Raw genomic sequence first — 16,189 nt, 5'->3', positions numbered from 1 at the left:
TTTGTAGTGGTTTCGTGATTTCTATTCCTATTCTTGGGTTTTAATTTTTATAGGTTTCATATATTTTATTCCTATTCTTGGGTTTCTATTTAGAGGTTATGTGGTTTCTATTCATACTCTTTTTATTTGTAGAGGTTTCGTGATTTTTATTCCTATTCTTGGGTTTTAATTGTATAGGTTTCATATATTTTATTCCTATTCTTGGGTTTTTATTAAGATTTTATGTGGTTTCTATTCCTACTCTTGGGTTTTATTTGTAGAGGTTTCGTGGTTTTTATTCCTATTCTTTTTTTGTAGAATGTAGAGGTTTCATGGTTTTATTCCTATTCTTGGGTTTATTTGTAGAGGTTTCGTGATTTTTATTCCTATTCTTGGGTTGTAATTGTATAGATTTCATATAATTTATTCCTATTCTTGGGTTTCTATTTAGAGGTTATGTTGTTTCTATTCCTACTCTTGGGTTTTATTTGTAGAGGTTTCGTGGTTTTTATTCCTATTCTTGGGATTTATCTTAAGAGGCTTTATGGTTTTTATTATGTGTAGGTTTTGTGGTTTATCCATATTCTTGGATTTCACATTTAGAGGGATTTAAAAAAAATTCCTGATTTAAAAGTTTTTTCTAATCTTTGTTAATACTGAGAGGTTTCAAAGTTGTAATTCGTATTCGTTCTGGAGGTTCCATGATTTTTTATAGAACTGATACTACAGAAGTAACATAGTATTATTCTATCCTGTTCAATGAACAGAGTTTTGTTTGAAAAAAGCATCCAGAAGCTTCCAAGGCTTATCGTGGCTAGCAACTGGTTCGGCAAAAATTTATAACCACAAAACTTTCCTATAATGCTCGTCCTAGGTTACTCGTGTCTTGTATGGAATATGAACAGAGGTGAATTTTCCTGAAAAATCACCCCCCCCCCCTCTTGTGTTTTTTTATGGTTTTATTTGCAGAATTGGAAAAATGATTTTTAGGGGTAGCTAAAAAAAATTGTGGGCAAAAAATATGTAAACTTACCTTTGCATGCTAAAATTTACATCTCCCCAGATCTTCAAAAGTCGATAATTCTGTAAATATACAGAATGCATACACCCCTAAATAAAAATGTATTCTTTTTGTGTAATTAGTTTCGTGTGTTATTCTTGACATGGTTACTTCGTTAACGGAGCGTTTTTTTGAACTGAATTATTTTTTAAAATGGTTTTAAATTCCCTATTGTACGTATAGAGAAGGGGGGGGAGGGGGGCATCAACTGTCCATCATTTTCTCTGGTCATCTGTGGTTAGAAGAATGTCCGAAAAGCTCTGATTTGATTTGATTTGATTTGATGTTGCGATCATACGATATCTATTCCAAAACAACATTGTTGATCTTATTCGATCAATGCAAGTTTCTTCGAGGTTCCGTGTTTTATTTGCTCTTCTGTGAAATTGGACGGAGAGGTTCCGTGTTTTATTTGCTCTGTGAAATTGGACGGAGAGGTTGCGTGATTTTCAATAACTTAGTTATCTATCAGGGATTTGGAAATTTTCTCAAGATTTTCAGACAATTGAGTTAGAAATTAACTTTTCTCTATCCTCTCAAGGATTCTGACAATATTTAAACTTTTTTTAAAATTCAGTTTACTAAAATTATTAAGGGTTGTTTTTTATTAAACCATTTTCAGGTTTCGAGATGCAACTGCTGAGATCCGCAGACAGAAAGGAGTGGACCAACCAAAGAAGAAAATTAAACACAAGAGAGACAAGAATACTTCACACAGAAGGTAGAAATATAATTACAAGGGTTTTAATAATTTCTACTCAATAATTATTATAATTCGTGTAAGTCGAACGTATTTAGTTTTCGAATTTTTTGTCACTTGAAATCTGAATTTAGCATAACACAAGATCTTTCTGCCTTTTTATTTATCTCTAAATCTTTCCTTTTATTGCAGTAGTCGGAGGAAGGTTGAGAGTGAAAGTGAATCAAGCGAGGCAAGTGAACCAGAGGAAGTTGACCCCAAGAACAATCCAAAACTTGCAGAGGTCTTCCGACTCACGGAGGACAGAAAGAACTTTCTCGTTTCCAAGATTCTTCCGTTCGGAGACACCTCGAAGCCGGGGAAACGGGGACACAGCTTGTCCTCGCATATAGACTCGACCAGTGCAACTCTTATAGTCAAATACTTGTCCTCAAAACGTCCTTTTTTCAATAGTTTTGATATTTACCTTCATCAAATTCTCAGTGTTCTCTCGGAGACAAGTATTCAGGTAGATTTTATATTAAATAATAATATATAAAGGAGCGTAATTTCAACCGACTCATTTACAGAGTGGCGCGCACGTCGATTTACAATAGTACCCTTAAAACTTTAATTTGAGCAACAATACGGCAAGTATTTTTGTCTTGAAACGTGTTGAAAGGTTTATTCATAATTGTTGTAAATCAGACGTGACATTCTTTAATTGGAGGGTCACGTGAAATTATTTTTACAGTCATGTTTATTGTTATTGTTTTTTGTTTATTTTTCTTGATGAGGGAAGGCGGCACTTTTGTGATTTCGCGCATTTCCAAGTTCACCAATTTCTGTTCTTCTAGGTGAGGTCGAAGGCGCTGAAATGCTTGGCGTCGGTTGTTCAAGAGGATCCAACTGTACTCAGTAGAGACGATATGCAACAAGCAATAAACTACAGGTGGGCAGCAGAGCANGAGTTGTTTTATTTCTCTCCTATATTTGAAGTAGTCTTAAACAAAAATCAAGATAATTACAAGCAACAGAGACGAGATTTAGCGAATAGCGAGACTAAGTTTAACCACTACTCTTCAGCTTGAACCGGCGCACAAGTTTAGTGGTTCAACTTAATCTATTCGGTTCAACTATGTCTCGCTATTCATCAAACCTGGTCCTAGGAAAGTGAAAAAAAAAGATAATTGGGAAATACATTAAGAAGTAATAACTGAGAAGGACTTTTTCCTACAGGTTTTCCTCACTAGCTAAACACACTCAAGTTTGATAACATTTAAAAAAGAAACTCATTTAATAAGTAATTATCACGGGAAACATCCTAAAGGGGGGGGGGACAACTCTTAGTAAAATAAAGTTAGATATATCTATATACAATTACATTACACCCTTGAAATTTTTAACTTAATTTGTCGTAATAAATGCTTTTAAAGATTAAAATTGATTTATAAAAATGTTTAAAATAAAATATAAAATTATATTTTAACTAACTTTTCTAACTGTTAAGTTTCCTGGACGCCGCTACAATGGTGCGTGAAGCTGCCGTGGATCTAGTGGGAAAATTTATCCTGCATAAAGCCGAGCTCATAGATAAATATTATGACATGCTTTCACAACGAATCATGGTAAATATCAATAAAAGCGACCGGAGACGCACTTTCAAGTAACCCTGCATTTGTAGGGGTGTCCGATTTTCGACAGAACCCTTTAAACCTTTGTCGGACTAAGAGATATCCATCTTTTTCTCTCGGAAAATTGAGTTTAAAATAATTGTGGCTTCTCTATTGCAACAAAATACATTTTACGATATTTTCCTTATTGTTATTCACAAATATGGATAACGGGTACTTGTGTGCATCGAAAATGCTATTTTTCTAAATTCCGCATGAAGGGTCAAGTCAGGTCACAGAAAGAAAAGGTCAAACTTATGTCACTTTGCTATCGAGTTTTTAGTTAGATTTAAGGTACTTGTAAGAGAGAAGCCAATTAACTTGGTTACATAGTAGAAATTCAAAATATGTTTGTTATTCTCAATATATCTATGTATTATGTATTGGGTGTCCACCCGATGGCGGTCTGGGTTCTCCAAAATGGGGGAGCTTTCAGATCTTTTTCCTGATATTCCTGATCTTTAAAAAAATGATGCTTGAAAAGATTTCTTTCTACCGAGAAATTCACGTCAGATTTATATTGGTTAATTTAACCATCTTTCTATTCCAGGATACAGGTGTAAGTGTTCGCAAACGAGTGATAAAGATCTTGAAGGATATCTGTATCGAGTTCCCGGACTACCCCCGCATCCCCGCCATCTGCGTCAAGATGATCCGACGCATCAATGACGAGGAGGGAATCCGCAAGCTTGTCATGGAGGTCTTTCAAAACATGTGGTTTGCACCGCTTAGTGACCGCCGTCGGACAGAGTCGGACAAACATCTGCTTGTGACGAAAGCGCAGAATATTACCGATGTGGTTGTATCGTGTCGGGAGACAGGACTAGAATGGTTCGAACAGCTTCTCCAGACTCTGTTTAAACCGAAGGAGGATAAGGATGATGCTACCAAGGTTGTAAAGGAACCTCCTAAACAGCTCGTCCTGGCCTGTCAACAGATAGTTGATTGTCTAGTTGAGACTGTTCTTAAATCTGAAGAAGTTACACAGGTTGGTTAGATTAGTTGGGATGGGATGGGATGGGATGGGATGGGATGGGATGGGATGGGATGGGATGGGATGGGATGGGAGATGGAAGGGAGATGGAAGGGACATGGCTTGATAAGCATATGATTGTAGATGTCTTGAGTATTTAATTGACAGTAACAGACTACAGCAATACTAAATATTCATCTCATATCCTTGCTCCAGTCAGAATTATATTAATAGATATATTGTATAAATTACTCTTATATTATATAATTGATATAACAAGGTTTTTTCTATCAACAATTTTAAGCTTTGAATTTTATTCCTCCATTTTTTCATTCTAATAAACAAACTTTTCGATATTTTTTGTGTTTAAATTGGTGGATTTACAACACTAAAAAGTCCCTAGTATTTTTACCTGTATAATTCATAAGATATGTTTTCCTCAAAATTTAAGTTTTTGTTACTTGAAACTTTTCATTTTTGCTGCTAATATTTTTAGGGTCAGATTTTTTAAATATTTTGTTTGTTTTATTTATTTTGGTTTTGTTTGTTTGATAGAATTAGCCCTCCTGAGATGGAATTTAAAGAATTTGAGCCGCGGTTTAAATCCACCAAAATCCGCCAAAACCCGGTTTAAATTTAGCGCCGGCTTGAATCTTGAAACATTTGATACAATTTTAAGTTGAACCAACCATATTTAAACCGCGGCTTAAATTTAAACCGCCGCTCAAATTCTTTAAAATTCGGCCACTGATTTCATTTGATTTGCTTGACCACTGGGTTTTACATAGAGATAAATTCTATTAACAACAAACTTCTCCCATCTACACAGTATTAAGATGTTTGTTCAAATGAGTTTTGAAATTATTTTACCAAACATAAATACATCACATTTTCTTGCCTCATATGTTTAAACATTAAATATAATTTAGGATGGGGGGAGCGGGACTGGACAATCTCATCGTATAGTTGCGTGCTTAACGACCACTTATCTGTTCGCTAAGATACGACCTCAACTTCTAATTAACCATGTTCAAACCTTGCAACCATATCTTAACATTAGATGTGTTACTCAGGGATTCATTGATAAAAGGATATATTGATACATGGATACATGGATACATTCAAAGATACATGGACATGGATACATGGATACATTCAAGGATACATGGATACATTCAAGAATACATTGATACATACATGGATGAATATTGGATACATACTACATAGATTGATGATGCGTTGATTCTTTGAGATTAAGGCTTTAATAGTGATACACTTTTCATGAACGCAATGATGCACCTTTGATATTTTGATGCAGTATTCTAGACTTTTTCCAAGTTTGTTCCATGGAAACATTTGAATTATTCCAGTTTCTTAGATAAATCCTTTTCCAAGATTTATATTTTATGCCGAATAAATTCATATTTTAGGGCAAAAGAAGAACATCTTCTAGAATTCAATTTACATGAGAATTTAGTTTAAAATATTTTTTTCCAGTTAAAGAAAAAAGTTACATTCCATTCAAGTATTTATGGTCTGAATTGATATTAGAATTCTACACATACTGACTCCCTGCCACACTATTCTATGTTAGGTTAGGTCAAGTTAGATAGATATTCACCAAGTTTACTGTTTTTAAAAAGGAGGGGTTGGGTTCCAGGCATAATTTTCCTTATATTTTATCTTGTGTTATTTAATAGGTTAGTAAACGTTGCTTTTCGACGCAATACATGCGTAAAACATCCTTCCTTGGGAAATGAAATATTGATTTTTGCAGCCTTTGTAAAATGTTAATTAATTGAAACCTGAACTACTAATCATCGTATCAATGAATGGTATAAACAGGGTGACTACCAGATTATCTCCAACGTAGCGCAGACCTTGAAGATGGTAGTTCCGTTGATAGAGCACCCTAGCGAGATATTCTTATCCCAACTAGAGGAAGCTAGTTTAAAACTTATCCTGCAGCACGATAAGACAGGTAGGAATATATATTTAGAAGAGTTCTTATCCTAACGTAGAATTGTACTTACCACCCCATCCTTGTACAGCTTGGTCATGTACCGTCATCCGCGAGTTTATTGCGAGTTTTTAGGTTTGATAAAAACCACACCTTAGGATCCATTTAATTTTGATGCGGATCCGCACTGGAAAAAAATGGATCCGGATCCAGGTCATTTCTTGAAGATTTACTGAATTTTTTTTACAAAAAATAATTTTCAATTTTTTTGTTTTATTTTTTTCGCTTATTCAGAAATGAGGAATTTTTTAATCTCCCTTTTTTTCAAAAGTTCAGATTTAGGTTTTAGGAGTAAAAAAGTTTTTTTTGCAGTTTTTGGTTGATATTTCACCCCTTGGATCCGTGGATCCGCATATTTTTCCGGATCCGGATCCAGGAAGCCAAAATCTTGCGGATCCAACGGATCCGCCAACTGATCCGGTTCCGGATCAGTTGCACTGATAAAAACTTTATTTTAATATATTTTGTTTCCAATTTTTTTTTATATTCCTACACATTGTTAACGTTCACATGTACAGATTGTTAAAAACCTAATGTACTTTTTTCAAGATACATTGTATAATGTATCTTTGAGTTCAAAACGAATATATTTCCATTCTCAACTTTTGACAGTTTTAAACAAGAAACATTGTAGTTGAAAGTTGTAAATATTAGACCGGAACAAAGACATTGTATTTACAGCTTTAAGAAAAGAAACATTTTCCCGTTTTTCATTTGTACTTACACAAAAGATGGTGTTAAAATGTGTTCTGATCGGTAACCATTTTTTTCATATTTTTTGATAAAATAATTCTATGGAAAGTTGTGGATTTTTTCGTTTTAATGGTAGATTCCTAATAGATTTAAATTGAACCTTCCTAGCTAGGGTCTTGTGAGTTACCACAAAAAATGTACTCGTTCGACTCAAATTATTTATTTTAATCAAATATCAATTTTAAAATTGGCCTGAAATCTGTTTAGTTGTTTCTGCGTGTCTGGCTTGCTTGGGTAGCGTAGTGAACAACGTGACAAAGAACTTTAATCTGATCATGGAGTGCTTCAAGAAGTACTTTGGTCTTATTCTAGCTTTCAAGAAACTTCATCAGAAGGATCCTAAGTAAGTTCAGAGTTTTAATAACGTTGTGGGAATATTTCCCAATTCTAAGAAAGATACATTTTATTTTTACATTTTGAATTAATTGGTGGTAGATTGTTTTAATAAAATCAGAAATCAAAGCTCATTGGAATGAGTATTCGGGAGTCTTTGGGTTGGGGTGGGGTACTGCACTGCACTGTTTGTTAATTATTTGGAATATAACCATGATATTTTTAAGTTTCTATAATTCTTGGGACAACTATTTTCTTTCTGTTTTATGTTAATCTAATTTATTTAAACTGTTCCCACCGCCATTCAAATTCAGTTTTCAGATTCTTTGTCAGTTGTCACAAGTCTAGAATTTGTCATTTGTTTCAAAATCTGAATGTTTGTCAGTCTTCATGCTAAATCTTTTCATCCTTTTGTTTGGTTTTGAATTAAATTTCTCTTTCTTCTGCTGTCATTTTCATTAGAATCATTAATTAACATAAATTAATTTTCTAATTTATTATTAATTCTGCTATCTTTGATTATTTTTACAAACATTCGTTTATTTATTTCATGACTTTTTATTCATTGTTAAATTGTCAATTAAAGAACATTTTTATTATTATGTTTTTCACTATCCTTAATTAATCATTATTCTTCACAATTATTTGAAACTTGCTTTTAGTCATTCTATTTATAAATAAATCATTTCCAGTAATTAGTTTATTACATTTACCGTTGATTCATTTCCATTTATTATTTATTTAGTCAGCTATTTCTATTTGGTATTAATTCAAATTCATTTATTATTTAATAGTCACTCATTTTTATTTTTTTTCTAATTCATTATTCATACAATTTCATTTATTAATTATTTATTTCTATGTTCATTTATCATTCATCTCCCATAATTTACATTTTTGAAAAATATATTTTCCGTTCATTTCCCATAATTTAACTTTGACATAGGCCATTCATAACGTATGAAACTGTTCATTCGGTCAATTGATTATTTATTTTATCTATTCATTCCATCTACATATATTTATATTTGTAATATTTAGAGCGGGGAGGAAACTGTTAGAGCTGTATTTGACGGAGTTTATTATTTCATGGATCATGAGAAGAAAGAGATTCAACTTGCAATCCTTCAGGTAAAAACAAATATTTGTTAAATACGTAATTTTTAGGAGATTTTTGTTTTAATGAGACAAAAAGGACCTTCAGTGGATATATATATATATTTATATATATATATATATATTTATATTTGTTCAAAGAATTGTAACTACTGAGGATCGTCATGATAGACGTGAAACATTATGTTTAGTATAATTCTTTTTTAGATAAAAATGTGAAGTTAAAAACTGAAATATATTTATATACATATATACATATATTCATGCTCCAGTATCCGTTTTATTCCTATTGATGATTGGGTCAAACCCATTAAGTGTTTGTCTTGGAAAATATATACAAGTATCCGATAAACGACTGAACCGATCCGGCCTAAATTCGTTGTGGGACCTCACATGACCCCAGGGAAGGATTGCGTATGGTCCGGATTTAAAAATTAGCTTTAAAAAACTTCAATTTTCCCAAATTCACAAAAATAAACGAGAAACCTCTGAAATATTTTGTCACTGGTTGATAATTTAAGAAGAGAAAATTTGGCAGATAGAGCAATAATTATAAGTTATAGTTGATCATGGAGGCACAGCCCTGTGGAAGCCTAGTGTAATTATATTTTATCATATATCGTTTTTTTTCAGTGCCTTGGAAACATCTGTATTAGACACTATGATCTTATGTTGGAGGAATCATTAAAACAGAGATACATATCCATTCTTTCTCCTCCAGAATACAGTTCACATCATAGAATACAGGTTAGGAATAATTACACCAATAATAATAATAATATATTTACATTCTTAATCCACCGGAATATGGTCACAATTAAAAATAATCAAAATATGCATCCTTCATTCGACAAAGATTTGAAGGATTCCGTTGTGAATCAGACATGCCATTTTCCATTATTGTATTAAAACTGTTCGGACATAAACTGATGTATTAACATAATGTTAGATTGAGGTTTAATTTCTTTCATAAAATGTACTTTTGACATTTACATGGATTTATTCAATTTATATTTTAGAGCGGACCATGGTTACAACTAAATATAAACATAAAATTATGTAATTGTTTTATTACAATCATTCTGTTGAAATCAGGGAGAATTCCCGTTCAAAAATAATAGTGCTGAGAATCCATTTGATTTTGATTCGGATCTGGATCCGGGATCCGCACTGGAACAAATTGGATCCAGATCCAGGTTATGAACATTTCTATGAGATTTACTGATTTTTTTAACAGAAGAATTAATTAATTCAGTCGCATCCTCCATAATGAATAATACAATAGTAACACGGAGAAGAATATTTAGAGTGTTATTAATTACAAGCAATTTTTACAAAGAAACCAGTTTTTTCTTCTAAATCCCGAGCAATCAAGTTAATATATGAGTTAATCACCTGTACAGTTTACAGTGTACAAGCTAAAATATGCCATCAAGAGATAAGAATAATTCAAGTAGAAATTTTAGATAACAAGCATAAAAACTAACCAACAGAACTATAAAGATTTTCTACAATTTAAATCTTTAAACTTTAAAGTTTTGAATTTGTTTTGTGTTAGTTTCTGAAATGAAGTAAAAATATTTCTTTGTTATGCAATAAAGCAAATGCTGGTTTTCACTTTTAAAACTGAAAGCGTAAGTTCATAAGAGCCTACTTGCAAAGATGGCAATGCCGATTTACAACAGGACCCTTAAAAGCTCTGTATATGATGAAGTAAAACCTTTAAATTAATGTTTATCATTTTAAAAACTGATTATTTTCGATTGTGGTTTCTCTGCAAAAGTGACAGGTGTATTTCTAATGCAGGAAAATAAATAGGTGTTATCAGAGTTAAACATTTTTAAACCTTGAAAAACTATTATATTTTCAACATTTTTGATCAGAGACAGGTTCAAAGGGAACCAAATCGGGCATTGCCATCTTTGCATGGAGGGTCACTTGAAATTACGCTTACAGTCTCTTTACACTATAGATTTGATAATTTCTAATACTTGTTGTATTTAGGATACAGTATTGGTTCTACAGGTGCTCAACAATATTGAGACCTATTTAGTAGAAGAAGAGAACAGAATGATGGAGAAAGATAAAAACTGTAAGTTTCATGAAATTTGTTAGTTTTGTTATACGATTGAAATATCAAGTTTTTACTACGTTTCTAAATCGTCTTCATAGTTCAAATAATAATTAATGAGATGTTTTGCAAAAGGGGAAAATTGTGTTAGTAATTGATGAACTGTATCTTTAATTATGTTCTATTATTTAATGGGAAATAGGAGAATCTAGTGGGAATATTATAAATTGATGAACTGTCTCTTTAATTATGTTCTATTAAATAGGAGAATCTAGTGGGAATATTATAAATTGATGAACTGTCTCTTTAATTATGTTCTATTAAATAGGAGAATCTAGTGGGAATATTATAAATTAATGAACTGTCTCTTTAATTATGTTCTATTAAAGGGAAAGAACACGCTGAACAAGAGAATTTAAAGGAGATGGGGGATGTTTCTAGTGGAATGGCGAGCACAATTATACAAATATTTTTAAAGGTATTTTATAATATTATTAATTGATTAGAACTCCCGGTTGGTACCGCATGTTTTTATCTTAATGAAAGACATTTAAGAATTGGATCGACACTGAAGCAACTTTTCTAAGGGTTGGTTTGGATAATGGGCAAACCCATAAAGGAAAAAATTAAATTTTTTATTTTCAGTCTGTGTTAGGAAGTTTTATTCACCCCTCAGTACAAGTTCGCCACGCAGCTCTTAAAGTGATTCAACTAATTCTGGGGCAGGGACTTGTTCATCCTGTCCAGGTAGGTCTTGGAAACCAATTTCTTCATTAAGTTATTATACAAATTTGACTTTTTAAAACAATATTCTCCTTTTTTCTAATTTTAACTTTTCCATGTTTTAAAAAACAGTCTTCATGTTTATTATTGTCAAAAAGCAATATTTCTTTAAAATGATATCTAGATTGTACCGTACCTGATCTGTATGTCTACGGACTGTGAGCAGCGTGTATCACACACGGCTGATCGTGAGCTCCAAGATATAGAGAAGAAGTATCCAGGGTTTATCCACATGAAGCTTATGCAGGGGATCAAATTATCCTATAGTTTACAGGTCAGCTTTAAAATAAATAACCAGTGGGCAAAACATGTTTTGATATCTGTGGTGAGTTTCTAAAAAAACGGTTCTTTGACCATGATTCGGAGATGATCTCAGCGTTTACCCGGATTAAATCCTGATCAAAACTAAATCTGGCTTTTAGAGTCACAGCAAGGGCCTAGGATTTAACTTCGCTTCTCCGGAGATCTTCATGCTGATGGCTAACCGTACCGCAGACCTATTTTTATAGGCGGATTTAAGACTTTAAGTCCGGAGATTATCTATTGGGTTTTCAGGTCAGCCGCTGAATTCATGGGTTTAGCTAGATTTCAAAAATTTCCCAGCTCAGGCTTAGCGCACCTTTATTCTTATAATAGTTATAGCATTTAGATGTTACTTTATCTGCTACCATTTTTTCTAACAAAAAGATTAAGATTTTTTTTGACAGATTTTTAAAAATGGAAAGGCGAATCTTATCATTTTGACCGTCCAAAAAAAACTGGCACAAATGTATCAAACTAAATGTAGTCAAAAACGATAGGTCAACGCTTAAGAAAATAATATTTAAAAAGCTAAGTAATAGAAAGCGAAAAAGAAAAAATTAAAATATTAATAAAATAGAATCTTAATCTAATAACTGAACATTTATGTAGTCCCCCCAGGACTTAAAGGGACTAAAGCCATTCTTTCAAGTGTCCCCCCCCCCTTCTTTATGTTATTATGTTACGAGATGAGGAATAAAATTGACAAATTAAAGAATTTTCCTTGGTGATATTCAAATAAACGTTAGAGGATAACCTAAAACAGTCCCTTTAATGTTTAATACTGGAGTCCTGGGGTTTAATTAGAATGTATGGGAGGAGCTAAGGTGGAAGTAGTAAAGTTTAATGATACTAGCCTCTTCTAAATTAATTGTGAACATGTTCTCTTTGTGTACATCGTAAAACAAAACAAAAATAATTCGCGGATTTTCACAAAAAATTTCGTGGATTTTCAAAATTTTCAAAAATTTAATGAAGATCGAATTTTGATGGAGACAAATATTTGAAATTTTGATCATTCATAAACCTTCCCTGGGGTCCCTAGATGTCCCACAAAAAATTTGGGCCCGATCGGTTCAGCCGTTTTGACGTTTATTGGATACAAACAAACAAACAGACAAGCCAAATTTATATATAGATGGAAGGGAAACATGAAATACATTCGAAACAGAAGAAATTTCAGTTATTTTCTTATGTTTGGCAGCCATGGTGAACTTTCAGTATATTTAGAGCCAATACAAGTGTTAATAACTCTTGACAAATAGTTATAAGATGAAAGTGAAGTATCAAATATTTTAAAGATAAAAGAAAATATAAAAAAAAAATGCAATAATTGAACGGAAATTGGTCTTAAAAGTTGATAATAGATGAAATAACACGGTTTTATGAAACGATTGTGTATTTAATCATTCTTCCTCACTGTATATTATATCACTTGTGCAATAGTTCTGATTGGTTCCCGGATTTTCTCCAAAAAATTTAGGATATTTTCAAATATTTTTTTTCAATTGAAATGAAATGGGGAATGTCCAAATTTTTTCAAAAACTTTGCGTTAGGTCCATGTGGGGTGTCTTAAATCATAAACATTGGGTCGGGAAACTCAATTCTGGACTATATACTCCATTTCTCCCTCTCCTTATACCATTCCCCCCCCCCTTTCCCGCATTTTCTCCCTCCTAAAGGCCAAAGAAGCCTTCTGACTTTATTACTAGAGATTTCTCTCTGATTTTTTGCATGCAGACCTGAATTGTGATCAAGTTTTTGAATTAAACATCAATATAAAATTACCTATAACACTTGTTTTGGCACGACGTGCTGTAAAGTTTTAGGACTGAAATTTTTTCTATATCTCGAAGGTTCTCGCCTTTTTAGATTATATTTTGTCCCTCGCTAAAGCTTGACACAAACTTAAATCTAAAAAGGCTTGAACTCGGTAAAGAGAACATTTCTGTCCAAAACTTTAAAACACTGCGAACCAAAATAACATTACGATCTTTTTAATTTTTCGATCAGACAACGCTTTTAAGGGTACCGTTCTGAATCTGACATGCCACATACAGTTATGATAACAGAAAAATCTGCAAAACTCAATTTCTAATGTAAACTTTTGTGTACAGGAGGTTCTCCCTGGACAGGACACTGGTGTACTCCGTGGATACCGTGTCAAGGAAGGTGAACTACCCACCGCCCTTCATGGATTTCTCTACTCTTGCCTTCGATCAACCAAAGCCCAGCGTCGGGCTATACTCATGAACTTTCTCAAACAGTTTGACGACATGGTCGATACGTCGTTGTCGAACATGCTGTATCTCGCGGATAACCTGGCCTATATACCCTACACTGTGATTGATGAGCCCCTGTTTCTAATCCACCATGTTGACGTCATGGTGTCCGTGATCGGGACCAACGTGCTCCAAAGCATTAAGGAGTCCCTCAAGCTGCCGCCGGAGTACGAGCTAAAGATGAATCCGGAGACAGGCAGAGAGGAGGTAAGTCGCGTTCTAAATATTCGGGGATTTTTGGATTTTTTTCGCGGATTTGCACGTAACATAGTAACTAAATCCAGTTCTGATACACTTTTTTTTAATCCAAACCTCTATTTCTATTGATTTTTCTTTCCTTTTTTAAAGAATTCTCTATGTATTTTTACTTCAATATTTTTATTTAAAAAGTCGACTCTAGAAGAGTGCAATTTATAAAGAGTAAAATAAGCTCAGAGTATTTAAAAAAAAGAGATATTTTAATAAATTCGAGAGAGAAAAATTCTCTAAAAATCTACAAAAATTAAGAAATTATCCAGAAAAAAAAATTGAAATAATTTGTTTAAAGAAGACATTTCTAAAAATGCTTCAACTCTTTTTAAATTGTCTTTTTCTCTACTCTGAACTTGTATTACGGAACACCAGTGGTTTAAGAGATACTAAAAATATAGTTTAAAACGGCCCAAGCCAAGGCGAGGGGGAATTTGAGTGAAGTGGAAGGGATCCGGGGGCAGTGACGGCTTATGTGGGAATGGGGACCACCCTTCCATTAGGGGGGGGGGGGGTGCTGTGGGTATATGAGACAAAGGTTTTATTAACTAGTGCCAATATCAGATTGTTATACATTACTATAATCACTAATTCCTTTATTTTCTACAGTTCTTCATTTTTTATACATATTGTACATTGTACATTGTACAAAGCTGTGGCTTTTGTTCACACAATTTCACCTATTTAACATAAATTTTTCACTTTTCTTTTTCACACTTTTTTGTCGGTTAATGCGTTTTAAATAAAAAAGTGTATAGACAACTCCATGAGTTTAAAAATTGTTGTTTTTGGCCAAATTGCGATTTATTTCAAATAGAATAAACCGAACGATAGATTCAATTGTCTTGGATACTGTATTTGGCAGATTTTTTAGTCTTGTGTACTCTTTTTGACAGTATCTAAGATACTTTTTGCGGCATTTTTCGGGTGCAATGGGTTTAACCAAATAGATATTAGAATAGAAGAGAAATACGACTCGATATGAATTAGTTCAGGAGTTCAATGTGTTCAATTTATGTCAATGTTTCAAACATTCACGGAGTAGTAGATCACATTAATACAGTATTAGACATATCCGTTACAATTTCTTCTTTTTATAAAGCTTATGCTGAAATAAACTCGGGAATGCATGACAGGTTGTCAAAGAATTGATTTCAATAAATTTTTTTCCAATAAAAATATGTTCCAGGGCCCAGTATGGAAACAGTACAACAACATGGCGGTTTTACACTTTTTTTCGACTTAATTCCACTCTATAACTGTACAATGTTCAGCCAGATTAATCCTTAGATTAACCCCTGATATAGTTTTTCTATCACAGTTTCATCTTAAAGAATCTTGATGTAAAAATCCAAGAATTGCTTTTATATTTTCCTTTTCTCTCGAGTTTTAGCACTTAAAGGAGTTGAAGTCAGTTCTGTAGTCCATACAAAGAAAATTTTGCAATCGCCAGGAGCCCAGGATGTGTGTGGTAGTAGAATGATAATTTTATCCTGACCAAATCCGAATATATACCTTTCTTTACAGAGGGGGGGGGGCCGTACCACTAACCACATGGAGCCTTCTGTCGAGTTTCTTGTTTTTAGTTTAAACGGAATATTTACAAGTTTTTTTTGTGCTAAAAATTGGGGAAATAAATAATGATAAAAGAATTTTCAGTGAAAAATGTATCATAAAAGGGTCCGGGGGGGCATAGATCCTGGGTCGACTTTGAAGTGTCGAAACGCCTTGGATTTGACCCTACTAACTCGCACATACTTCTTTTAATTTTTCAGTGTTAAGCACATGTTTCTAGCTTTAGCTAAATAGGAGTTATTGGCTCACTGCTGAACGACTTTTGAGTGAGAGCTTTTATCCTTTCACACATAGTGCGGATGGAACATCATATATCTCTTGTGTCCCCCCCCCCCCCCATTT

The 16,189-nt window shown here is 33.1% G+C and overlaps 1 protein-coding gene across 1 annotated transcript in view; it reads left to right on the top strand.

The window, feature by feature from the left end:
* The window catches only part of LOC111715834 (nipped-B-like protein), a 41,010-nt gene that overhangs the window by 20,026 nt on the left and 4,795 nt on the right, over positions 1–16,189 (top strand). Inside the window, exons 13-28 of the mRNA XM_023491218.1 lie at positions 1,662–1,760; positions 1,932–2,247; positions 2,576–2,670; positions 3,229–3,346; positions 3,942–4,379; positions 5,294–5,437; positions 6,210–6,345; positions 7,345–7,480; positions 7,856–7,883; positions 8,512–8,601; positions 9,220–9,333; positions 10,591–10,678; positions 11,047–11,135; positions 11,303–11,404; positions 11,565–11,714; positions 13,859–14,230. Of these exons, the coding sequence (XP_023346986.1) occupies positions 1,662–1,760; positions 1,932–2,247; positions 2,576–2,670; positions 3,229–3,346; positions 3,942–4,379; positions 5,294–5,437; positions 6,210–6,345; positions 7,345–7,480; positions 7,856–7,883; positions 8,512–8,601; positions 9,220–9,333; positions 10,591–10,678; positions 11,047–11,135; positions 11,303–11,404; positions 11,565–11,714; positions 13,859–14,230 (2,515 nt within the window). The remainder of the gene's footprint in view (positions 1–1,661; positions 1,761–1,931; positions 2,248–2,575; positions 2,671–3,228; positions 3,347–3,941; positions 4,380–5,293; positions 5,438–6,209; positions 6,346–7,344; positions 7,481–7,855; positions 7,884–8,511; positions 8,602–9,219; positions 9,334–10,590; positions 10,679–11,046; positions 11,136–11,302; positions 11,405–11,564; positions 11,715–13,858; positions 14,231–16,189) is intronic.

The sequence above is a fragment of the Eurytemora carolleeae genome, unplaced genomic scaffold (genome assembly GCF_000591075.1).
Source record: "Eurytemora carolleeae unplaced genomic scaffold, Eaff_2.0 scaffold1671, whole genome shotgun sequence".
Classification (NCBI taxonomy): domain Eukaryota; kingdom Metazoa; phylum Arthropoda; class Copepoda; order Calanoida; family Temoridae; genus Eurytemora; species Eurytemora carolleeae.
The sequence above is the reverse complement of the archived record's forward strand: the minus strand, read 5'-3'. Positions and strand labels throughout refer to the sequence as shown.